The 25,585-nt window shown below is 48.3% G+C and overlaps 2 protein-coding genes across 5 annotated transcripts in view; one reads left to right on the forward strand and one right to left on the reverse strand.

The window, feature by feature from the left end:
- The first annotated feature begins 9,571 nt into the window (after window positions 1-9,571).
- TMEM243 (transmembrane protein 243) lies at window positions 9,572-19,340 on the forward strand. 2 transcript variants are annotated; one of them, XM_086610930.1, is made up of 5 exons: window positions 9,572-9,655; window positions 16,972-17,022; window positions 17,886-17,990; window positions 18,099-18,143; window positions 19,218-19,340. In XM_086610930.1, the coding sequence occupies exons 1-5, from the start codon at window positions 9,578-9,580 to the stop codon at window positions 19,338-19,340; spliced, it is 402 nt and encodes a 133-aa protein (XP_086467056.1). In that variant the 5' UTR covers window positions 9,572-9,577. The 2 variants fall into 2 exon arrangements, with proteins under 2 accessions (XP_086467056.1, XP_086467055.1); XM_086610929.1 differs by lacking the exon at window positions 18,099-18,143 and having other exon boundaries at window positions 9,578-9,655.
- Window positions 19,341-19,774: 434 nt separating this feature from the next.
- DMTF1 (cyclin D binding myb like transcription factor 1) overlaps window positions 19,775-25,585 on the reverse strand; it is a 31,174-nt gene continuing 25,363 nt past the window's right edge. For all 3 annotated transcript variants that reach the window (XM_086610193.1, XM_086610192.1, XM_086610191.1), the window contains exons 15-17: window positions 24,878-25,264; window positions 21,848-21,995; window positions 19,775-21,050 (exon numbers count right to left, since the gene is read on the reverse strand). In XM_086610193.1, coding sequence (XP_086466319.1) covers window positions 20,941-21,050; window positions 21,848-21,995; window positions 24,878-25,264 — 645 coding nt within the window. In that variant the 3' untranslated portion in view covers window positions 19,775-20,940. The remainder of the gene's footprint in view (window positions 21,051-21,847; window positions 21,996-24,877; window positions 25,265-25,585) is intronic.

The following is a 25,585-nucleotide window of genomic DNA, read 5'->3' on the forward strand; positions in this document are numbered from 1 at the left end:
TTCCGTCTTCCAGAGCATTCCGTGGGTTGGGTGCTGACAGAGATTATTTTAAAGTCCCTTGTAAAGAAGAAAGTTTGTTAATCAGATTCCCTTGGACTTAAAACCACAGGTGAAAACAGCTCCTGGGTGCTCCAGGAATTTTGGGTCATGGAAGCTTTGTTAGAAAGCTCCAAGGAAAATCCTTTCAAAATAAAGCATGCCAAACAGAATAGCCGAAGGGCCACCGCACTAGGAGCTGAAGGCTGATTTAATGGTGCAGAAACCAATTATCAGGCTGTAATCACCAACGGCTGTGTCGGGAAGCTGAAATGGCTACAGGGAAGGAGACTGGAGAGCAGTGGCTGCTGTTGCTGGAGCTGCGACAAAGATAAATTGCGGCAGAAAGCCCGTGCTAACAGAGAGTTACGGAATAAATTGATGCATTAGAAAACCCAGCGCACCAGATCACTTGAAAAGACATGCAGAGCATCAGAGCGCGGGTCGGCGAAGCCCTGAAGACAGCACCGCCTGCACAGATGAGTTACTGACCTCCACCTTGGGATTCGACCAGCCAGCTGATGAGTTATGGAGGCAGCATCATTGTCGCGGACTGCCTGTGTCTTCTTCCAATGGGTCGCAACCAAACGGCTGTTGCGACCACAACGTATTCCACAATCAGAAGGCTCTTCCAATCTCCAATAGAGAGCTCCAACTCACCGCTCTCCCGAGGGCTCCTACCTCTCCAAACTCCAGGAGGTGAATGCCCCACTCCCTCTTGGGAGTGCCCCGCCTTTAAGCTTCCCATAGGTCACGTGGCCTCCGGCCAACCAACGTGACTCAGCACCTGCCTTGATGAGGCACAGGTGCTTCTCATGTAGCAGCCGGGAAACTTCCCCGACAATTCCCCCTTTTCTTTAAAAAAAAAATTGCCTTGCAGCCTTTAGGGGTTTCCAGCGTTTCAATTCCGTTTTCCGTCGCCGTTTGTTAACACCTTGAGACCGAGTCATGGGAAAGTCGTTCTCATATTTTTTTATCGTACCATGTTGGCGGTGGATATATCCATTGTTCTGACGACGATGGATACATCCACCCTGGTTGCTCTGACTGCTTCTCTGGCTGCTTTAGCATTCCTTCTGCGGTTTTCTCTGGGCTGGTCTGCGGCCGCTGCAGCGTTCCCGCAAAGGGCTTGCCTGGACCGTAAGGCATCTGTGCATGCTTTCTCTTTTTGCTGCTTCCCGGCCGGCCATTAGTTTTGCAGTTTTTGGCGAGATGACCTATTCTCCCACAAATATAGCATCTTTGTTTGGTTAGAGCCGTGGCCAATGTGGTCATCTCGCTTTTTGCGGGCCCGACTTTCGCACAAGCAATTACCATTTCTTCCAGGGAGGGGTCCCCCGGCAATACTTCAATGACTCTTCGACAATCGGGGTTGGCATTGTCCTTTGCCAGCTGTTTTGTCAACAGTGCCCGTAATCTACTGTCAAATATCTGTTTTTCTATTGCCCCCTGCAATCTCTCAACGAACTGTAGGAAGGGTTCGTTGGCCCCCTGTTTGATTGTTGAATATTTTGCCTTAGGCTCGGCCATTTCTGTTGTACGTAATAGTGCCTGCATCCCTATTTGTTTAACCTGTTCGAGGATTTGGGGATGCCATTGAGCCTGTATTGCTGGGTTACTAAATACTTGACCCGTTCCCATCAATACATCGGTACCTATAGCATAGCATGGGTCACTTTGGGGTAATTGAATATTCTGTAATGCCTGCTGGTCGGCCAATTGTCTCCAGACATTTGTGAAAACGGAGCGCTGCACCGGCTGGAACATGACCTGGGCTAGGTGTTGAAAATCGTACGGCACCAAAATTTCTAAGTTTAATAATCGTAATAGTTGTGTTACCGCCGGTGAGTTTGGTCCGTATCGCGCTACCGCTTTCTGCATGTCCTGGATTACTTTCCACGACCAGCCCAAATGTTTATTGGGCTGGTTAGCACCCGGGAGGGCCAGTTCTACGGGAAACGCACTCGGCTCTCCTTCCATTTTCATTACCGATAGTTTTTTATTATTAACTGGCAACCCCAAGGCTTGTATCAAGTTCCAGTCCCCGGCCTCTATTGCCTCTTTCTTAACTTCATTCCAGAAAAGTACTGGATCACGCTGAGTTGTTATGGCAGGCGGGGTAATTTCTGTTATTTCTAGCTGTGGAGCGGGGGATAAACATGTCTCTAGAGGGGCCGGCGGGGCGGATTTTGGCGACTTTCTCTCCGGTGGAGAAACCGGCGGAAACCTCCCAGCCGAACCGTCGCCCGCCTTAGGGGTTTCTCCTGACATTTCTTTCACTGCAGGGGGGGTCATGGCCTGCTGCAACATGTTCACCACGGTTGCTAACTGCTGGGATATACCTCGCAGCATTGTCATGGCCTGTCGCACCAATACCGGCTGCATTGCTCGTACTTGCGCCATGTATGTCGCCGGATATGAGTTTGCCAGGGGTGGGGTTATTAAATCAAATGGCGGAGCTGTAGGCTCGATATCTCCTGAGGAGGAAGGGGGGGTTGCTGGGGCAAAGGGTGGGGGACGCTCCAGTATCTCCTGGAGGGTGGGGCAAAGTTCCTGCATAGTCCCTGCCACCTTGTTGACCTCTGTGAACAGTGAGGACACGTCTAGTTCATTGTCCACACTGTTTCCCTCAGATAATTCGTTGCCCCCTTCGTATCCTTCGCTTGCGGATACATAATCTGTAAATTCCTCTTCCTCCTCTTCCTCCTCTTCTGCTGACCCCTTTTGAATTATATTATCTAGGGCCTCCCATGTACGCAGAAGGTTGGTCCGGCCTTTTAGATTGACCACGGCTTCATAGAGTAACTTATCCCCTAGCTTTTCCCAAAGTTCTAGGTTAAAGGTGCAGGTAAGGTTGAATAAATCTTCGTGCCCCGCTGCCCAGTTAAGTAAACTATATAGGTCTTCATTACCTATGTTGACCCCCGCAGCCATCCCTGCCGATTTGAGAAAGGTGAAAGTCTGATTTTCCTTGACAAAATTCTGGCCCATTTTAGCTCTCAGCAGCTCACCTTGTTTCAGGCGTCTAGGTTGAAACAGATCAATTCACAGCTCTCCTGCTGCTCTTGAACTTCACTGGGTTTTATCTCCACCGCAGCTCACCCTGCGGTCCAGGCAGTTCGCGTTTCGACGAATCACGTCGGGGTCACCAGATGTCGCGGACTGCCTGTGTCTTCTTCCAATGGGTCGCAACCAAACGGCTGTTGCGACCACAACGTATTCCACAATCAGAAGGCTCTTCCAATCTCCAATAGAGAGCTCCAACTCACCGCTCTCCCGAGGGCTCCTACCTCTCCAAACTCCAGGAGGTGAATGCCCCACTCCCTCTTGGGAGTGCCCCGCCTTTAAGCTTCCCATAGGTCACGTGGCCTCCGGCCAACCAACGTGACTCAGCACCTGCCTTGATGAGGCACAGGTGCTTCTCATGTAGCAGCCGGGAAACTTCCCCGACACATCATCAATGACAATGATATATAATCAGCCTTGGGATATATTAAAATTTTCATGTATGAGCTGAATTAAATCTTCACCCAGAGTACAGGGAAAACCACATGATGGCCTTTAGAATAAATAAAATATTAGACAGGGGAGAGCATTTATTTTTTTACGAGTCTATGGTGCTGATGTTCTGAAGAGACTCCAAAGCTCTCTGCAATTTATGGGCCAAATCTGTTTCTTGGAAGCAGTGCTAGGACTATTTTTGAGAAGGGAGAGCTAAAGCACAGTGTGTAAACCTTGGAACTGCTCTAACGTTTCGATGTAGCCAGCTATGATAAATGTAACGTGCACTAAACAAGAACAAGGGAAGGCAAATCGTGTCCAACCTGAGCAGAACAAACCTTTGCAATGTTAAACCATCTGAGATTCCCCTTTATGTTATTCTCTCCATTAAAAAGCAGGTTGCTTTTTATTTTAGACCTGAAAAGTGTACTTACTTTTCACTGAAGATTGATATGCTTTGAATTGTAGAAGGAAGTGACTCAGTGTTATGGGGCATGAAAATTCTGACAGTCATGGATGCACCTATTTTGAACTTGATATTAGCAGCTTGTCTTTATTCTCAGATAACACAGCTTGATTCAGTTTTTGAAAAAAAAAAAAAAACCAAACCAGTCTATATGAGAAAAAGAACAAATTGCTCAGCAAATGGGGCAAATAGTTTATCATTGGTTCAATTCCACTGGGTAGCAAAGAGGGAACAGAGGATCCCTTAAGCTTTGAAATGTGGCAGAAAACCAGCAGCTCTGTTGTGTGATCTGTCCTGTGCATGAGCATCAGCAGATAAGGAGTGTGGACACCCTGCACACGCATGCTACACCGCTGCCCAACCAAGATACGGAATATCCAAGACGACTGATAGCATTTTCGCTGAGGATGAGACATGTATTTTGAGTACTAACACAAATATCAAGGTAGAGAGGTCTTTAACCACACGTGCCAGGGCTAGACGCATGGTCTCATTTTCCAAGGGAGATTGCAGAAGTTTGATGAGCTCAGAGGATCGTGCATCCTGCATCATGTGTATCAGTCTCTTGACGGCAGCGGGGTTTGCTCCTCGAGCTCTGGCTGCATGAGATGGACCACACCAAATGCATCCTAGTCCATGGAGGGAGTAGGACCTGCTGTTAAATTATTTTTTTTTTTCCTGAGTTTGTGCTTGTATAAAGAGGACTTCAGGTTGAAAAGGATGTCTTGTTTCCAATGCCAATCCCCTTTCCCCACTTTACGTTATTTTTCACAAGGTAATGAAACTCCAACGTGATTTTCTGCTCCCCACAACTCTGCCTGAAAGGTTGTCCTAGAGCTGCTCTCCTTCAACTGCCTGAAATCCCCCAGTCTGAACACGATACTACAAGTGCATCCTTCATAGCCGTCTGCTCTAGTGCCAACATAACCCATTAGCTTAAACATTTTATGTCACTCTCTAGCATTCACTCCTCCTCGTGCTGTGTATGGAACCACAGTATCCCTTCTTGGCCTCCCTTTCGCAGGGCTAACCAAGCCAAGCTTTCCAGTCTTCCCTTGGAAGACAGGCTCTGGTGCCGATCATCCCACTGTTGAGCTCCTCGCAGTCTCTCCCGAGCTCGAGCGGCCAAAACGATGAACAGGCTCCAGATGGGACCTCACTGGTACCTGGTACCATGGCAGAAATATCTCATTTTTCCTGTAGAAATTCCTCACTCGGGATCACATCAGCCTCTGCTGCTGCTATACCACATGAGTTCATAGATATCATATGATCAACACCAAAAGCTTCCTTCTTTTCCATTTCTGACGGAGGAAATCCCAGTTTACGGCAGAAATTCCTCTCTGTGTCTAAACAACCCATGAGTCTTGATACAGCCTCACCCCTCAAGCTGCTGTTATTGCTGCAGACCCTCCAATAAATGATCTCTCAGAGAAATTTCTGAACCTTAGCTGGTTTCTTCCCTTCCCTGAGGACTACATCTACAAATAGTTATTAATTCCCAGCCTCCAAAGGGATTCAGGTGCATCATGCATTGACAGAACGAAACTCATGGACGGGACCATGTGCATAAGCAGCCATCTCGCTGAGATACTTGCTGCTGGGGAGCATCATCTCTCAGATGAAACAGACCGATTCCCACAGGATATTTCTCACCTAATGATCCAAGCATGTCTCTTATTGATGAAGGGGACCCAGCTCTGTGAGACACACCGTGTGCTAAACAAGTGGTGTCATCCACTGGAGAAGACACCTTCTATCAACCATTTGTATCATGAAAACAGATACTTGGCCAAGTCAGCTGCTAAATCCGCTATGTTACCTGTTGGGTCTGATACGTTAATGACTCAGTCGGATTCTTGCTCATCAAATTAGGAGTTGCTGCCTACTAGCTGGACGTGTCACCCCGAGAAACATTTTGATGCACAGGTAGGACATGCAGATCGGTTAAGTGAGAAGAAATGGAGAATTTAAAAAATGAGATACTACAGCAAAACATGGGCTGAGTAACTCCCTAGTTCTGATCTCAGCACGGATACCTGAGCACTTTGTCCTCTTCAAGGTGTGTTTGACTGGTCCCAGGGCCATGAGACAGCCTGCAGGGGCCATGGTTGTCCCACACCACCACGGAGGCCCAGCCATGATTTCAGTGCCCCTCACTGGGGCTGTGACCTATCTCTGAAGACCACAGGCTGCTGCAATCTGGAGGTCAAACTAATGGTTATTGTCTAGTGACATTCAATAACAGAAAACATTGTTCTGGAGAGCTAAGGATGAAGTCTGGTCTTCTTATTCCTGACCAGTCTAAGAGATATTTTTCATACCAAAGTCTCAGAGCTTCAAGTGTTTGAGGTCGTGATGATGAGTAAGGAAGGAGGCAATAGAAAGTGAGTTTTTGTCAGTTTATGTCCTGAAGAGGTTGAGACAAGCACAACTTATGCTCCTTGGCCAGTAACATGAAATAAGTCTTGAAATGAGCTACACAGGTGAAACCTTTGGCAAAAAAAAAAAACAAAACCAACAAACAGATGAATGGTTTTATCTGTCTTATGAAACCCAACTACTGTAGACTGTGTCTCCGAGTGCTACTGCTTGGCATCTTCATAGAATCATAGAATCATAGAATCATAGAATGGTTTGGGTTGGAAGGGACCTCAAAGATCATCTAGTTCCAACCCCCCTGCCATGGGCAGGGACACCCTCCACTACACCAGGTTGCTCAAAGCCTCATCCAACCTGGCCTTGAACACTTCCAGGGATGGGGCATCTACAACTTCTCTGGGCAACCTGTTCCAGTGCCTCACCACCCTGAGTGAAAGTGTTCTTCTTTATACCTAATCTAAATCTCCCCTCTTTCAGTTTAAAGCCATTGCCCCTTGTCCTGTCACTACACGCCCTTGTAAAAAGTCCCTCTCCAGCTTTCCTGTAGGCCCCCTTTAAGTACTGGAAGGCTGCAATAAGATCACCCTGGAGCCTTCTCTTCTCCAGGCTGAACAGCCCCAACTCTCTCGTCTACTAACTATTTATTGGTGCTATTTATCTTCAAGTAACAGTTTGTGTTTTTCATCAGGTTTTGCCTGTGTTTTGCATTTGCTCATCATGATTTGTAATTACTCAACAGACATCGGAAGAAGGTCGTATCCGTTTGTCCCATTCGAGCCGTAACTCCAAGCATAAACGCAGTACGCAACACGGGGGACTCCCACAGTCGCCCCCCTCCAGCAACCAAGTGCTTCCCTGGCCCCAGGCAGGCCCTACGCAACCCTCAGTCTTCAATCTGGGCAGAGCCAGAGACTGCTCAGGAAAATGTGCAAGTGCTGAAAATCCAGCATAGAACCAACCGTAAGGTTTCTGTAGATCAAGAGCACTTGTGTGTCAGGAAGCCACATCCTTTGCTCTGTGGGATTTTTTTTCTGAGAGGCTCAAGATGACACGAAGAGTCTCTCCATTGAGTCCTGGAGACATTTCTTCACCAAACAGCGAGGGTAGGAACAAACGCCGGAGGGTTACAGGAGGTCTTTATGACTTTCCACCCAGTACTTCAGGCCAAGATGAAGTCAAGCTTATTGAAAGCTCGATAATTTTCCGGCCTTCCTTGAATTTAATACCTTTCGTCTTTGAAGTTACAGTGCTTTGGTCTTCAAGCATGTTGACCACAGGAGGCTGAGTGGAGATCAAGTGCACCTGGAGCCTTGTGTACACAGCACGTGCCCTGAGGCTAAGCAGCCCCAGCATTGCTTTTCACCTAAAACGACTGAAATGTTACGCAAGAAAAGCAACTGGTTTCACTGGACTCTTGTTCGAGAGCTGGGGTGCTCCTACGAGCCGTGACCAGTGGCCTAAAGAAGGATCTTGGATGACTGGGGCGTGCAGGAACTGGACCCCTCAACCAAACAACTGCACAATTAGTATTTGTAGCTGGTTTTCTGCTTTCTGGTCTTTTTACCTACAGATCTGGCCTCTAAGTCTTCTCTGTCCAGCAAGAAGGAAATGCCTATGTTATTTCTGCAAAATTCCACTGATTTTCAGTGGAATTTGTCTTTCAGGGCAAGAAACCACCTGGAAGTTGTGGAGAGGTGTACGGGGGAAAAGAACAGGGTCAGGAGGAAACACCAGAGTCAGTTTGAACAAAAACCCTAAAATCTGTCCTGGAATATGTGACATTTGTGATTCTGTGATTTAATGCATCTTAGTTGGTTTATTTTCATCCTAAAATGCACTTGGGGAAACGTTGTAGCCATGATGGTCTGGGGACATCCATGAGGGAAGGCATTTTGTGAGACCAAGCGATGTAGTTAGAAAAAATAAAATTAATAAAAAAGTAAAATATAGAATAAAATTAAAATAGAATAAAATTAATATATAATAATTTGATATAAAACAAAATTAATTTAAAAGATTAAAAATGTCCCAGGCTTTCACGTATGAAAACCCACCTTCAGCTCCGAAAAAGCAGCAGCCATCTTTGGGCGAAGCCGAGGCAGTGCGCGGGATTTCACTTGGTGAATCTGAGTGGAAACTTTGGCTAATGTATGGAGCGAAAATATTTCCCTGTCACCGACCCCAGCTCTGGGGATAACCACTCCCTTCCATCTGATTTATGTAGATAATGCACGTAGGTGACCGGGAATCATAGAATCACAGAATGGTTTGGGTTGGAAGGGACCTCAAAGATCATCTAGTTCCAACCCCTGTGTCATGGGCAGGGAAGATGAGATAAAGTTCATTTTCCAGCTCTGCCAGTGTCAGATGTGTTAAAATAAAATAGAATAGGAATAGAATAGAATGGAATAGAATAGAATAGAATAGAATAAAATTAAAATAAGTAGAATAAAATATAAACAAATAAAATAAAAGAAAATAAAGATAGATAGGATAAAAATAAATGAAATAAAAATAGGTAAAGTAAAAATAAAAAAATAAAAATCGATAAAATGAAAAAAAGTAAAATAAAAATAGATAAATGAAATAGAATAGATAAAATGAAAATAAGTCAAATAAAAATAGATAAAATAAATGAAATAAAATAGATAAAATGAAAATAAAATAAAATAATAAAATAAAAATAAATAAAATAAAAATAAATGAAATAAATGAAATAAAAATAGATAAAATGAAATTAAAATAGAAATAAATAAACAAAATGGGAAAAAAGCGCCTAATTTCTCCAAATCACAATATCACCCTCAATAACGAGATTTGCTTAACTAACGCGACTTCGTTGGATAATAAATATCCCAAACACCAGACTCCGCGGCAGCGCAGATCCCGCGCAGCCGCGCCCGCGCGAAGGCTCGGCATAATCAGAATCACGCGCACGTGCGCCTACAGACACACGGATCCGCGCGCACATCTCCGCCCCCCCCCCCAGCCCCCCCGCAGGTGTAACGCCCCGAGCGGCCCCGCCGCAGCCCCCCCCGCCCCCCCCCCCCCCCCCCCCCCCAGCGGCGGGGCGGGGCGGCGCGCGGGGGGCGTGGCGGCGCGCGGCGGCGCGCGGAGCGGCGCGGCGGGGCGCGGAGCGGGCGCGCAGCATGAGGGCGCGCCCCGCGCCGGCCGCCCCAGCGCCCCCCCGCCATGGAGGGCTTCGCCGCCCGCAGCTACGGCACCGGCGGGCCGGACAACCGGCCGCTCTTCGGGGAGACCTCGGCCAGGGTAAGGGCTGCGGCGGGCGGGGGGGCGGCTCCGCTTCGCCGGGAGAAGGGAAAAGCGCTCCCCAAGCCCAAGCGGGGACCCGCAGCCCCCTCCACTAAATAAACCCCGGGAAAGAAAACGCAGCAGCAAGACCCCCCTCCCCGCAACGCAGGTGCCCCCCGGGATGAAGAACCTCCCTCCCCAGCCCCCCCGGAATAGCGGCAGCCCTCCCCCGGGCTCCAGAAAGGCGGCGAGTACCGCAGGCAGCCTGACAACGGCCAGGAACCTGCCCAGATCCTGCAAACAAATAAAAAAATCACTCATAAAATAAGAAAGCATATCCCCACCCCCAAAAGAAAACCCACAAAAAACAGCATCAAAAATCAGTAAAGCAACAACAAAGCTGCACCCCAAAGGAAAAAATATAGGAGCCCTTCAAATTTCAAAAGAAACTCCTTAAATTGCCAAAATTACTAAAAAAAACCCAAAACAAAACAACAAACAGAAAACAAACCTCTGCTGATCAGTATCCCAAAACAAAAATAATCCATCCAAAACACCCTAAACAATAAAAAAAAAACCCAATTTTTTTTTTTTAAAAAATGCATCCTCAGAACAATCCCCCAAAGCGAGAAGCCCTCCCCAAATAACAAAGAAACTCCCAAAACACCCCCCCCCCCCCTCAAGAAATCAACTTACAAATAATTCCCCCCAAGCCAACCCCCCCCTCCCCAAGCCCCCGGGGGGAGCAGGGTCTCAGGGTGCGGAGAGCCCCGGGGTCAGGGGGACCCTCTGCAGGGGCTTGGGCACAGGTGGGGGGGGTCACCCCAGCCAGGGTGCCCTGTCCAGGAGTGTGTAGCCCTGCAGGTCCCCCCCCCGCAAAGCGGCACCCATAGCTGCAGCACCCTGAGCTACATCCCACCCGATTTGGGGGGTCTTTGCTGGGGATGGGGGAGGAGGGGGGGCTGCTTTCGCTGCCCTCCTGATAATTAGTGTCTTTTCCTCGTCCGGGTGCGCGGCGGTGGCTGACGTGCGGCACTGCCAACTCGTCAGGTGTCAATCCCCCGTAAGCCGCTCAGCCGGGCAGCTTTCGGGGCTGCTTCGGGGGGCTGCAATGGGGAGGGGGCTCCCCGGCATCAGGATCCCTCGGGAATCGCGGTACCCGGCGGTCCGCACCCGTTTGCAGCGCGGCGACGGCGGTTTGTGCAGGGGTTCGCCATTGACAGGCGTGTGGGCTCGGAGGGGTGCGGGCTGAAATCGCGTGAAGTTATTCACAAAAGGGTATCAAATGCATCATATCCCCCTCCCCAAATACTTGGAAATGCTGCTAAAATGATAATGTTTAATAAAAACATAAATAAAGTGATACCAGCCAAACTGAGGGGGAGAAAAAGAACGGTATGGGATAGGGGGAGGACCTCCAAGAGGATGGATTGAGGGGGTCTCCTCCGCCAGTGGGAATGCCAAAAGCGAGGGGACCTTTGCCAGAGTGCTGACCTGTCCGGGGTCACGATGGCTGGCCCTTTGTCAGGGATTTTGGGAACCTTCCAGTGATGGGGGCTTCTGGGGACCGGGATGTGCCATTGGAGCCAGCCAGTGACCCTGGCAGGTGAACCCCAAACTTCCCAGGCCGGGTCAAGCCTTCCATCCCTGACCTCCCGTCTGTTTGTGGGCTCTGCTTACAAAGGAGAGAAGTAAATAATAAACAGGGATGCTAATTCCAGTTCCTGGGCTCAAACTGGGATCCAGCATCCCGTGCATCCCCCCCTGCAGCCCCGCTGGCATTTTTGGAACCCATCGTGCGGTCTCTCGTGGCCGTACCTGTGTGCGATGGCCGAAGGATCGCTGGTGCTGCCCGGGGCTCGTTTTCCTCCCTCATTCACTGGGGTTGCTTAGAGACAGACGCTGGTGAGGTCCGGAGCTGGAAACGTTCCATCTCAGAAATGGTGAAGCTAAACTTTGCCTTCAGATGGGAGCAGGTTCGCTGGGAGAAGCGTGTCTGCCCATGCTGTGACTCTGCTGTTGGGTCTCGGCAAGCGATGGCCAGCGCTGGCAAACCAGGACCCTCTGCTTGGGTGGGCACAAGGCCGTGGGGAGGGGCAGGGGCAATGCTTGTGCCCCGGGAAGCCCTGCACCCAAACCTGGGGTCTTGCACCCTTGCTGATGGTCGGAGATGGATGTAGAGATGGGGATGCCCTCTTCTTGCCACCTTATGCTCTCTGGTCTCCAAACTGGTGGCTTTGGGGCTAAAGTCAGGCTGTGGGGCACAAGGGAGACAGGCAGCAGCTTTGATCTCCTTCCCTTGCCATGGTCCAGCTGCTTCTGCCAAGCTCACCCTCCTGTGCCAACTGCTGAGTGGAGGTTGGGGTCAAGCTGGTACCAAAGAGGTCTCTGGTGGAAAGGGGGAGGGTAGCAAGACGATGCCGGTGAATGCCAAGTGCTGTGGATTCAGCTGTGGTTACCAGGGATGCAGCGCTGGCAGCGAGTGAGTTTGAGACGATGCAAAGCAAAGGCATGAGCAGTAAGGTGGTGAAGAGGAGACCAGGCATCCACAGATGCAGGACTTCGTGAGAAACAAGTTGACAGTAGAAGCTGCTTCAGTTCCTCCGTGATGGGAGCATTTAATTATAACGAGGTGGGTGTTAATTGCTGTGAGTTGGGAGCAGAAGGCAATAGAGAGGGACTGAGGAGCTCAAGATGGGAATGAGGAGCCATCAAGAGCTCAACAGCGTTTCCCTGTGACTTGGAGTGGAAGAGCGGCCAGTGTGGCGGTGAGGACAGCTCTTCCAGAACATACTGTCTGCTGTTCCACGGAGTTCATCCTGGCACTAGGTTAAGGTATCCCCTATGGCTGCAGTGGGCTGGCGTCTCGCTGCGATTGCTGCTGACCATCTGGACTTGCTGATGTAAGGCATAAAAATGGCTTTTTTGTCACACCTGCAGAGATGCCACCAGGTATCCACCCTCCAGGAGACCAACCCGTTCCCCCGTTGTGGACAAGCCTCTGCCAGGAGCTCGTTCCCCGTTGGCTCAGCATGCAGGTCACTAACTTGGAGGATGCAAGGTGCTGAGATGGGTTGAAGAGCAAAGCTGTCGCTCTGCCAGAGCCCATGTTGCGGGCGCAGTGGTGCAGATACACTGTCAGTCCTGCCTCAGTTTCCCTGTTGTTAAAAGTAACCCTGACCCAGATCCCAAAGGATCCTGGATTGTGCCCTCCTGCTTTGCAATAGCTGGATGCTTCCTGACCTCATCTTTTGCCCAGAGGCAGCTGGAGGGAGACCTCTGCACTGCAGCAGCTCCCTGGGGCCAGCCCGGTGCCTCCAGCCCCTGCAACACCCTCTCTGGTGCAGGAGGAAAGGGTAGAAACCCTCCTGTTTGGAAATGCAGCTCGTGCAATGCTGAAACACGGAATGTATCACCTGTGTGGTGAGCAGCTCGCTGTGCTCCCTGCTGCCTGGGAATCGACGGGAATCCCCATCGGTGCGTGGCGAGCTGGTGGGCTGTATCCGGAGTGCGTGTCCATGTGTGAGCACCCTGCGCCCGTGCAGGTGACCTCCAGCAGCCCGCCTGCTCCTGTTTTGGTGTGCACGCTGCTTTTTTTTTTTTTTGTCATTTTACTCCAGCAGCTATCATAATACATAGTGATATTAGGGAAAAATCCTCCTTGGATCGGGTGTGCTGGGTGATGTGGCTGGTAGGACACACGGCTCATCACGGCCCGTTTCGGCGTGCTCGGTATCCATGTCTGCCCTGGCTGGGCTGTGCTCTCGGACACGGTGCGGAGGTGAAAGGCTCCGTCATCCCCAATCCCTTTAGCCGTCTTGGCCTCTGCTTGTGTATTTTTAACCTTTTTGCTGTGCTAAGCTGCCCGGGGCTGAAGTGTCAGCGGGCACCGGGGAATACAGCCTCTCGCTGCTTTGCCAAGCCTGGGATTTCAGGATCAGTGGCTCTAATCCCTGGAACCCGAAATACCTTCTTCTGTCAGCGGTGCAGTTGGAAAATTTTAGTGACCACAAGTTTAAGCATGGGGAAGGGGATGCCCTGACCGGCAGGTACTGGGTGCCACATGGCAAAGCTGCTCTGCTGCCGGCATCCGTACCCGATCCGGCTGTCACCACGATGTCCATCGCTTGGCGGCGTGAGATGAGAGGTCGCTGTCCTGGGGGGATGCTCTCTCCTGCATCCCGTAAAACAGGCAGAGAGAAATGTTCCGTGATCACCACGGAGTCTGATCCCTTTGTTTTCCCCCAGCAGACCAGTCCCTCTCCTGGCAAAACGGGTGAATTCTCCCTATATTAAAATTGCCACGCCCCCAAGTCTCTAGTTAATTAGGAGAAGCCCAATCATGGCTGAGTTTCTGGATGGTGTATCCTGGCCGCAGGTCTGTGACCGTGTGTCCGTCCCTGCTGGGCTGTCTGCAGAGAGACCAGGCTGTGGTCACACTCCCCAGCTCCCAGGGTCAGTGGTATGGGATGGTGACCCGCTGCTGCTCCACAGCCGGCTTCTTGGCTTTCCCTCCCCTTCCTCTGCTGCTCAAAACCCATCTCCCCATGGCACAAAGGGAGAAGGGATCCAGCTGCTCGCCTCCTGCCACCGCTTTCATCTCTGGGAAGCTGAGCCCGAAGGCAAACTCCGGTTCTCCTCTGCAAAATCACCTTGGTGGGCTCAGCTGGGTCTGCAGGGCAAGGGCAGAGCAAAACTGCCGTTGTCTCCTGACACGGGAGTTGCTTTTGGGGGTAGGAACCCTCGGCATGCCGTCTAGATCAAAGTTAGCTTTGAGGTCTATAATTAATTTATTTTAGCTTAGGAGGAGGAGCCTGGCTGAGCTGTCGCGATACGCTCTCATGGAGGTAGCGTGCTTCCATTTCGCCCTGTTGCTTCTGTCGTTTGCCTGGAGTTATTTCCCTTGGCTGACTTTTTGGGATCGGTGGCGGGTGCCTCGTGGATGGCTCCCAGAGACCGCTGTTGCATCGCCGACACCGCGTGCGGAAACGCTGGTGAGGAGATGGGGTTTGTGCCTGGCTGAGGAGGACCTTGCGCAGGGGGTGTGGGTGACGATTTCCCATGGAGGTGGGTCACTTCCCACCACTGCAGCCACCGCCGTGCCCCCATGGATTGGGGCCTCTGTGCTGTAGGAGCATAAATGGTTTGGTTTTACGTAGAGGAGCTGGGGACTAAGAGAAGTTTTAAAGAGTCTGCTTGGCATGGTCCTTTCCCTGCCACCGACCAGGGCACAGCAGCCACCCGTTACTGAACCACAAGCTCAGGCATCTGAGCTCCACCGAGCCTCAGGTCAGGGCTGGTGCTGTCCTGCAAGAGCCCACTTTGCTCTCTGCCGCCTCCTCTTCCCTCTGTTTTCTCCTCCTGCCCTGCTGCTGCCGTGCATTACTTCTTCATGACCTGGGGCTTCTCCCTCTACAAATGATCTTCCAAAATGTAATGCTAAGAGGGAAGAACCAGGCCAAGTGCAAGGTCCTACATCTGGGTTGTGGCAATCCCAGGCACAAATACAGACTGGGTGGTGAATGGATCGAGAGCAGCCCTGAGGAGAAGGACTTGGGAGTGCCGGTGGACGAGAAGCTCAATATGAGCCGGCAATGTGCTCTTGCGGCCCAGAAGGCCAACCGCATCCTGGGCTGCATCAAGAGGAGCGTGGCCAGCAGGTCGAGGGAGGTGATTCTCCCCGTCTACTCTGCCCTCGTGAGACCTCACCTGGAGTACTGCGTCCAGTTCTGGAGCCCCCAACATAAGAAGGACATGGACCAGTTGGAGAGGGTCCAGAGGAGGGCCACGAAGATGATAAGAGGGCTGGAGCACCTTTCCTATGAGGACAGGCTGAAAGAGTTGGGGCTGTTCAGCCTGGAGAAGAGGAGGCTCCGGGGTGACCTTATAGCGGTCTTCCAGTACCTCAAGGGGGCCTACAAGAAAGATGGGGAGAGGCTGTTCAGGAGGGCCTGTTGTGATAGGACAAGGGGTAATGGTTTTAAAATAGAGGGAAGTAGATTCAGATATTAGGAAAAAATTTTTTACCATGAGAGTTGTAGAACACTGGAACAGGTTGCCCAGAGAGGTGGTGGATGCTCCATCCCTGGAGACGTTCAAGGCCAGGTTGGATGAGGCCCTGAGCAACCTGATCTAGTTGGAGATATCCCTGTTCCTTGCAGGGGGGTTGGACTAGATGACCTTTGAAGGTCCCTTCCAGCCCTAACCATTCTATGATTCTATAATTCTACGAAGAAGGTTTCAAGGCCAGGTGGAAGGAAACCTGGCTTGCCCTGCCTGTTGGCTGGGATGGCTTGGGCAAGATGCTTTCACTCCTTGAATTCTTTTCTCACTTTCCTTTAACCGTACCTATCTAATGACTCTCAGTATAATTAATTGAAGTTCTGGGTTTTTTCTCTCTGCACGTCTTTTCTGCGGTAGCTGTTTTTCTCACCCTTATTTGAGAGCCAGCTGTCTGGCTGCCAGGTCAGCCACCCGACTGCGTGCAACCCAATCTGACTTTGGTGACAGACGTTTATACTCAGAGCCGCACCATGAAGAAAGGCGGGAGGCCGGTATCCCGGCAGGGATGGGAATGTTTTCCTTTTGTCTCACAGTGTTTCTTGCTCCAGTGAGTGTGTCAGTACGGGGTCCTGCCCTGGGCGCTTCTGTGAGCCCGCCGTCACGCAGCCTGGTGTCACTGCTGGTCCCTGCCCTGATGCCATCGGGGTGGGAGTGTGATGCCGACACCGAGGGAGGGATACCTTTTCCCAGGCACAGAAAGGCTGTCTCCTCCCAGCCAAGTGTTTTATACTGGCAGGGAAGCAGCAGAAAGAAAACGGGAGAACTATCTGTCCATCCAAGCAGGGCCACCCCCAGGGGTGTTCAGGTCTGTTGGTGTTAGGGGGGAACGTCTGGGGCGGGGAGGACACTTCATCTCCTTGCCAGCAGCCCACAAATTCCCATCAAGCTGTTCACTCTCAGGCACTGAGGCTAAACCAAGCTTTTTCTGACCACCTCCATCTGCGCACTCCCGCTTTTAAAAATTTTTCTTAAAGGGATTTGCACAACTGTCATCGATTCGGATGTAGCGAAGCAGCCAGCTGCAAGAGAGCAAACCTGCCGCACAAGGACTTGGCCAGCACAACCTTCCTGAGGTCCATGGAGTCAAAGGAAACCTCCCTGTGTGGCAGAGCTGGCCAGAGAGCCTCAGTGGTGCTGCTGGGTGTGCTGGGGATAACATGGCTCCTGGCCGATGCGGTGCTCCCGGCATTGTCCGTTACTGTTCTACGTGGGTTTTGAGCTGTTTATTTTTTTGGCAAGGCGTGCATGTGACTGTCCTCTCTCTTCTTCAGGACAGAGTCATCAATCTAGTTGTTGGCTGCTTGACGTCCCTGCTGCTTGTAGTAAGTATGCCCTGTCCCGTCTTGTGTTTGGTGCTTCCCTCAGGTGATGGGGTGAAAACCAGAGTTCCTCCCCAAAACGGGCGGTGAAGCTTCCCTGACCGAATGGGCTGTAGTTTCAGGCCTGGGTAGTCATTTTGGGGCGCATCTTTCTTTTGAAACTCTCTGACAACAGGGAAAGGAGGAGAATATGTTCCTTCAAGCCATGTTTTAAGATCTGGCTGTGCAATAAAAAGCCCCAAGTCCATGGGTAGAGTGGCCATCCTGGCTGAATGTGAGGCTGGGTGAGGTGACCCCGGAGAACTGGTTTGCTTCTCTCAATTCCCTTCTGTTTTTGATTTATTTCCCCTTTTTTATGGCATATACGAGTTTTTCCAAAGTTTGTCGCTTTGTCTCGAGCTATGGTTTCCCCGAGCTTTAAGACAATCCCAATGCCATCGTGACTGGGGAGCGTAAGTCCTGCGGTCCATGGTGCCAGCATCGTTTGCAAGCCGAGGTGTGGGGAGGCGTTAGGGAGAGCCAAGGTGCTAGCTGGTGGGAAGCTTGGCTGAAGGGATGTTCTACACAGGCAGCGTGCACCCCCGTGCCTGCTGGCTCTCTGGGTATTTGGAGGACAGTTTCCAGCAACAAGCCAGAGTAGCCAAGTTTTCATGTGTTGTGTGTTTTTTTTTTTCCCACCCTCTAAGTCTGCAGCTGTGTCAAAGCAATTTTCCTCCAGGATTTCAGGTTTCCCTCCAACTCTTCACACAGGGGGAGTTAGAGAGCAGGGAGGGATGTGCAGAGCCAGCCGGCGGGAGAGCCTCTTCTCGTAGCAGCTCTGTAGAGAGCAAAGCCTTCATCTTTTTTTTTTTTTTTTCCCCATACAGGTCACTCTAATCAGTGCTTTTGTCTTCCCGCAACTACCTCCAAAACCTGTGAATATATTTTTTGCTTTCTGCATCTCCTTGTGTTGCATTTCTGCTGGCATACTTGTAAGTACCGCCGCGTTGGCCGTGCAAGCTTTTGAGTCTGTGACTGTGGATGACACCTGAATAAAATCTGCTTTACGTGCTGCCGCCTTCTTTCTTACACTCTCCTAGAAAAGCTTTCCCGCCTCCGTAAAACACGTTGCCCATGAAAGAGTGGTAAGCAGGTCCGTATTTACTGCAGGGTAAGCCAACTTCTGCAGACCAGCTGCGATGCAAGACTTGTCACCTCGGTGACAATGCCACCTGTAGCTGCCAGTGGAGACATACAGTAGGAGACTGGGGAGCAGAGCAGCGAGGTGGGAATGCAGAGGTGGATTGTGCTGCAGAAGACTAGCGGTGGAGCAAAACACTTGCACTCGAAGTGGTGAGGCCAGCCAGGCACTCGCAGAAGTCACTGACCTTTCAGGCACGGGGGATGAGTCATGGTGGCAGGAAGCTACAGCAGGTGGCATTTCATCTGGGCAGTAGCAGAGGTTCCTCTACTCAACAGTTGCGGCATCCCAAGAGAGCTGGTCCCAAGTGTTGGCAAAGGGAACGGGAAAGGTCAGAGTTCATAGAATCATCAAATGGTTTGGGTTGGAAGGTACCTTCAAAGATCATCTAGTCCTCCCCCCTGCCATGGGCAGGGACATCAGTGGCTCCTTCTTCTGCTGTAGCTTTTCATACTTGGAGCATTCTCCTCCCTCCAGCTGTGACCTAGAATGGCTGTGGCACTGAGCCTCTGCCCCTCACTGCTGAGTAAGGTGGGACGTTGCTCCGTTAGTACCAGTTTCTGGCTCTATGGCTGGCAGCCACGACTCTGTCCAAGACAGACTGTGTAGCACAAAATCTTGTTTGTCCCCATCGACCAGAACGTAGCCAGTTTTGAATGTTTAAAACCCAAACCACCCACCCTCCCTCTTCAACAAAGCTGACCAGATAACCCGTGTCTGCATCGCTAACCTGGCACCCTGGTTTCACCAACAGCCTTGTGTGGCGAACAGCTTGCCCCATTCCTGTTTGTGTATTCCACAAGCATGCTCAGAAAACACAGGTGGTATTTCTTAATTGTTAAGAAAATTAGCTTAACTCTACACCTGGTCTTCTCTAGTTGGATGAAGCTGGGTTGTTTTACAGAAAAACCAAACAAACCAAACCCAACTTGTAGCAGTTACCAGCTCAGTTACTATAGACAGTTTCCTCAGAAGTACCTGGTGGTTTTAAGTAATGAAAGCTCCTTCTGTCTTCTAGATCTACTGGTATCGACAAGGAGACCTGGAACCTAAATTTAGGAACCTAATTTACTATATATTATTTTCTATCATCATGTTATGTATATGTGCCAACCTGTACTTCCATGAAGTGGGTAAATGATGGACATTGGGAATACCCAGCGATGATGCTACTGTGTCAGACTGCCTTCAGCTCAGCTCCCAGCCCTTCCCGAGACATTTAAGTGAGGACAATCAGCCTGAAAGAAGTGGGTTGTGCAAGGACAAATCAGTACATGATTTTCATGTAAATGTATATGTAATGTCCCTCTTGTTGGGGAGAATTATTGCCATAAGACGTGACATTCTGCTTTTTTTTGAAGAGCTACTGTTGCACTTAATGAACATTCCAGTTGTACTGATGTTTCAGAATGGCACAAGCTTTTTCGTTTTGGAAAAAACTGCATTTTTTTATTACTGTACAAATAAACTGCAGCATTGCAAGGATCTGTAGCAGTATAAATAAATGGCATCTTACAGTTACGTAAGACAAATACTCTTTATTTCGTTTAAACTGAATATACAATTATTTCTGTTCCCTAGGCAACCATTTGAAACTACAACTTATTTTTCACATTAACAAAACCACAGACTGAAAAAGACCAACTCTTGATTATGAAGAGCTAATTACAGAAATAAATAAAATAATTTATACATGAGTCTTTAGTTTCTATATCTTTTTCTCTCCATCCCTAGCTAACAGGCTGCTGCTCAGCCTAGTGTCTGTTTCAAACCCTTGAATGTGGGAATTAATAGGCTTCTTTGCCCAAATTCTCACAGAGCTATTTCTGCAAGACTTCACCACCTCCACACCACCCACCATCTACTAACTTGCTGCATGTATCACCTCTACAGAGGTGGCTGGTAGTGTCATGTAAACAGTGAGAGACAAACGTTCCAGCCTACTCACAACAATCTTCAAAGAAGTTACAGGCTTGCGGGGGGAGGCTGGTGGGTCCCAGTAGCTTCCCTTTCTCATAGCCCTTCCCTTTTTGTTTAGCTTGCTGTAGTGATGAAGGAAAAAAAAAAAAAAAAAAGATTTCACACAAGTCATCTTTCTGAGCTCTATCCGCTGCCAGCAACGGACTCCTCAGGAACAAGCAGACCAGGCAAGTCCCATAAGCATCTGCGTCTTCTTCCTATGCCGTAGACCTAGTAACAAGCCAGATGAGATGTGAATACAGACCATTTCTTCATGATGCTGCCCACGCTCCCTGAAGTCTTTGATGGAATACTTTTCTTCCTGAAATGTAACAGTCTCTTACTCCATGTATTACAAGAGTCAGTAAGTGCAGAAATCCTCATCCATTCTTCATGAAACGTGCAAACTAATTCTTGCTGCGGCACTAAGAGGCTACGGTCCACAATCCTTGACTTCTGTCCAGTTCTCCAGATGTGCAGCTCAGCACACCAGTAACAAGTCGGATCAGAATTGACCACGTGGATCCTAGCAGTGAACACTGCAACAGAGGTTCTTTGAAACACCCTGGCTGAGACGGAACACATCAGGCTTCGGCTGGCGGCTCTGTGACCCTTTACAAATGAGGTAAACAGCCTGAGCAGAGAAAGTGCATTGTAGTCATTCCAAACTGGAAGTTTCTGTTTGAAGACACAGACTAACTTCTTTGGAAACGTGGCACAGGGCTGTAACTAATTTCACGATGCAAACACGGTCAATAGAAAATGGACATGATTCCCGCTTCTCAATGACAGCTCACCAAATCTTCAACATCCTTTGAATCCTCTGAGTCAGGACTGCCCAATGACGAGCCAATAATGTGTGACCCATCTCCGTGATGCTGCAGGATAGGATCTGCCAAGAGATGTACATTAGAACCATATAACGAGATTAAAATACACACTCAGGAGACAGAAAAGGCAGTCTGTATTTTAACCAATTTTAAGCAATTCTGCTCAAACTAGTTCTCAATTTCTAGTTTCGAGGTAAGCTATGACTAATATGGATGCAACTGATGCGACTCATTTGGATTCATCAGGTATTACTGTATCAGGCCTAGTGCTGACCCTCTGATGGCTCTGCAAGGAGAACCCTTCCTCTGGAAAGAAAGGAGTATTTGTTACATACAGCAGTGGGAGACTCCATCTGTGCTGCTTCCAAGTCTGAGATGACTCTTGGCATTGGGAAGCGTGGCACAAGCTAGCAAGCCCTTCCAGGCTGAGTGCTGTGCAAATACACCACCAAATAGCCCAGACCCTCACCATGAGAGGCATCAAGTGCATTTCTGATGCCTCTGGTCTTCTCTCAAATAAATTTAATTCAGGCACGAGGCATGAAGAAATGCACACTAAAGAAGGAGTTACTCATTAGCCTTTGTGTACTAACTCAAGGCTCAAGGGTGATGGAAAAAGCTCAGCGAGTGAAGCAGCTGCTGTTCTAACACTTTTCCCACAAGATTAAGTGGGACTTTTTTCCATTTCTACTGATACAAGTGGGGTAACCAACTTGCTTAAAGTTTCACAGCAATGACATGGAAATTTATTTAAGAGAAAGTAAGAATCTATAAATCGTTCTTTACAGTAACTCAAAAGTGACATACTGCTTTAATGAATCCTAGCTGCAGCATCAACCATATGAAAGGACAGATGTACCTGTTAGAGTTGTCAGGGGCAAGACAGATTCGCTGTCTATATCATCTGTTGTCTGGATAAAACCATGAGAAGAAGGAACAATAAGCACAGTCTCATCATCTATGGTAGGCTGATCAACTTGTTCTTCTATTGTTGGAGAACCCAGGTCCTGCACAACACAGAACAGGACATGACAGTGTATTCTCGGTAGCATAAACAGAAAAACATGCTTTGGTCAGCCATAGTCCATAATAAGCAATAGACTCCTGCATGAATTTTATCTCACTAAATTGAAATGTCAGCATCTGAGCTAGTTTACTTCAGCATTTATAGGGTACGTTTCATCCTAGTGCAGGTATCTAAAACCAAGATGAGGAGAATTCTACCCTGTGAACAACAGGAGGGCAGGGGGAGAGGAAAGGAGAGACCACAAGATGGCAATAAAACATTCTCTTGTACATCAAACATTTTGTCTATAAAGAGGAATAATTAAGCTTTTCCACTACTTGCTCTCTAGATGTTCTGAGATACTGAAGCAATGCCCTTACAGTATTTACCAGCTCCACAAATACAATAGCTTTACCTGAACTTGGTTTCACAACTCCTGCTTCCATGTCAAGTTCTAACTACTGGACACAGAGCTCAAAAGACTCGTTTCAACTGCTGTGCGTTGCTTGCCCTGTAACTTGCTGACTGTAGGGTGGCTCCAAACTTTTTTAGCTGAGCATCAGTGTATCAGAAAGCTGGCGACACACTGATTCCCTCCAGGTACAAACTGTCAATATCCCCACCCTCTTTCAGTTCCACAATAGCTGCTGCCTCTCCGCTGGCTTGTGCAGTGCTAGCACTGAAATGGCAGTACTACTTCTGGCTTACTCAGTGTCACAGCACACTCCGCTGGACTCTTGGTTCTGCAAACGCAGTGAAAAAACATCCTAGATAGTAAAAATGTCAGAAAAAGCAGAGATATTTGGATTCCAGTTTTCGTATGTAACATGCGTAAGGTTTGTTCAAGCTTCAGGAATCAGTGATGCAGAATGCTAGCAAATGTTGCTGGCAGAATGGAAGGTACCTGGATTGATCCCTGTTTTCAGAGGGAGCGGGAAATGTTTGGGAGAGGTTAGAGCTCTGTCTGTTCAAGAGAATCCTGAAGTTCCTCCACCTATTTTTTTTGGGAAAACTTGTTTCCCTATATAGTTTCACAATGCTTTTGCAAAGGCAACTGCCTGCAAACCCCTTCCCTGGCGCTGCTGAAGAGGAGCTGACTGCCTGTGTGGCAGCTCAGTGCATCAGACTCAGTCCGAACGGGTACCCATTCACGCAAGGCGCAGTATGCCTGACCTGCCAAAGCAGCTTTCTGCAGAGGGCACCGCTGAACCTGCCCACGATAAGCAGTAGGTCGCAAGGCTGGAAACTGGGAAAAGGAGGCGTGAAAAACTAAAGAAGCCATTGTGGCAAATGGGCACCTTTCCCAGCCAGAAATAGTAAAACCCTGCAGCATGACTGCCTGCTTCCCACTAGCCACAGTGACAATACAATACTGGCAAGTGCATAAAAATAACACTGACTTAAAGAAGGCAAAATTTAGGCATGTCTTTTGAGTAACTTTTCACACAGAATCACTCACAAACAGTTCACTATTTCGTAGAATTTAAATACACATGTCAAACTTGAATCTGACTAGAAGTGTGAAGGCAAATTAGAATTACAAACTCATTTTTTCTGCGTAGAAAAAAAGCTTAGTACGTCTTTATATCCTGCTAGCCATAAGTGATTTCTACAAAGTTTAATTAGGAACTAGGTTTGTAGCAAAGGTTTACTAATTCTACCTTGAGAAGCTGAAATTTTAAACTGAGAGTAGAAAGCTGACGGACTGCCTAAGTCATTGAGAATCTTATCACAACTATGTCAACCGCAAGACAAAGAAGAAGAAAGTGGAAGAATAATCCCCCGTTTCAGATGTGTTCAGGATCCAAATACTTCCACAGCAGCAGAAGAAAGTGGAATAATAATCCCCCATTTCAGATGTGTTCAGGATCCAAATACTTCCACGGCAGCAGACTGTTGAGATGTACAAAGATCCTCCTTTTTGTAAAAGCATAATGGATATGCAGCGTCTATTAACTTTTCCAAAGACAAAGCCTAGCAAAGTCCAAGCATATCAACAATGGATCTTCAAGACTGATAAAGCAGAATTACAGCAAGTCCAGAGCACAGTGTTTTAGAGAACAGGATGGGGTATTTCAATCTAACTCATATCTTTCCACAGTCTAACCTAATCAAGCTTTTAAAGAAAGGTATTTTCTACCCACTGAAGATAATTATCTTCTTTCTAACATCTCTGTTTTGACTTACTCATTATGACAGTTCCAGCAACTGCAAGATAAATGAATTTAGTATAAACAGTCCAAATGCCTGAAATAATTTGGAAAAACTCATTTCTGTATCTCAGGTGTTGGTGCTGAACAAAACTAAGGCCAGAGAGAGATGGCTTAAACGCTTTGAATTACAATTTAAGAGATACTTAAATGGAGAAATATGTTTAATAGAAGTCGTCAAAAATGGAAACTGTGGTGCATCTAGAAATATGTTGTTAGATTCATAGAGCAAAAGCTAAATTCTCTACCTCACCTCGCCTGCTCAGCACTCTGCCTATCTGTAAAGTATGTGTGTTGGACAATTAACAGCCTAGTTTAAAGCAACAGCATCAAACAGTGATCAGATGAAGGCAGCTGTTTGGTGTCACTGATATTCCTGGTCATCACGCAAAAGTACCTTGAGAAGCAACTCCACAGCTGGTGAGGTATTCAATGCTCCAGATGAAGTCAAATATAAGCCTTAGTTCCAAATTAACTCCTACCACTTTCACACCCATAACATATTAACAAAGCTCAAGGTTAGAGGATCTGAACAAAATGCTCTTAGAATTATGATATACATGAAATCACTGACATATTCATATGAACAGCTTAACATAAAGGTAAAGCAGCAACGGAATCATTCTCCTTGCAGCAATGGGGAAAAATATGAAGTTATCACGCACTCCCTTACTTCAGTAACGTAAGTGCCGGGTAAACCAGAGTGAGAATCCTCTTCCTGTTTCAGGCTGGCGTTTGAAATCTCCTCCTCAGTTTTTACTGTAACTCCATCCATCAGTTCACTACTATTTCTGCTGCTGAATTTGGAGGCATCATCTTCATTGTAGGCTGACTGCTCTTCGTCACTCAGCTTGGACTGATGGATATCGTCTGGGAAAGTATTTGCTTCTAGTGTATCATGAGGATCCGTCAGGTCAGCCGACTGAATGTCTGAATCAACAGTAAGTTCTGCCTGAGTGACAGAGGAGGAGATATCTTCAGCAGCAACGGTGCGGATTATGACACTCGGCGTGTGGCACTGCACTGTGACATTGTCACTTGTATTTAACAAATGCTCTGGCTGTAAGCAATATTTGCAAAAAAAGAGACAAAACAAAAAAATGTCAGAGACTTTCCTCCAAGTATCTTCAAATCTTTCAGCAAATAAGAGCAACAGGATTCAAAGAACTCATTACTAAGTGTAATTTAGAGTTTTACGTATTTAGTTCGTAAGCCCAGATCACCTGTTGACCTTTCTTGGCTTTAAATGATGAATTGGTAGACTGAGTTTGGTGTCAACTGTTCTATAATTCACAAATAAAATAAATACATACTATGAAACAGAAGCCACTGTTCAGGTGAGGATCGCCACAGATTCAAAAGATCAGAGCTTTATTTCCCA

Source organism: Tauraco erythrolophus, chromosome 4 (assembly GCF_009769465.1).
Source record: "Tauraco erythrolophus isolate bTauEry1 chromosome 4, bTauEry1.pri, whole genome shotgun sequence".
Lineage (NCBI taxonomy): Eukaryota > Metazoa > Chordata > Aves > Musophagiformes > Musophagidae > Tauraco > Tauraco erythrolophus.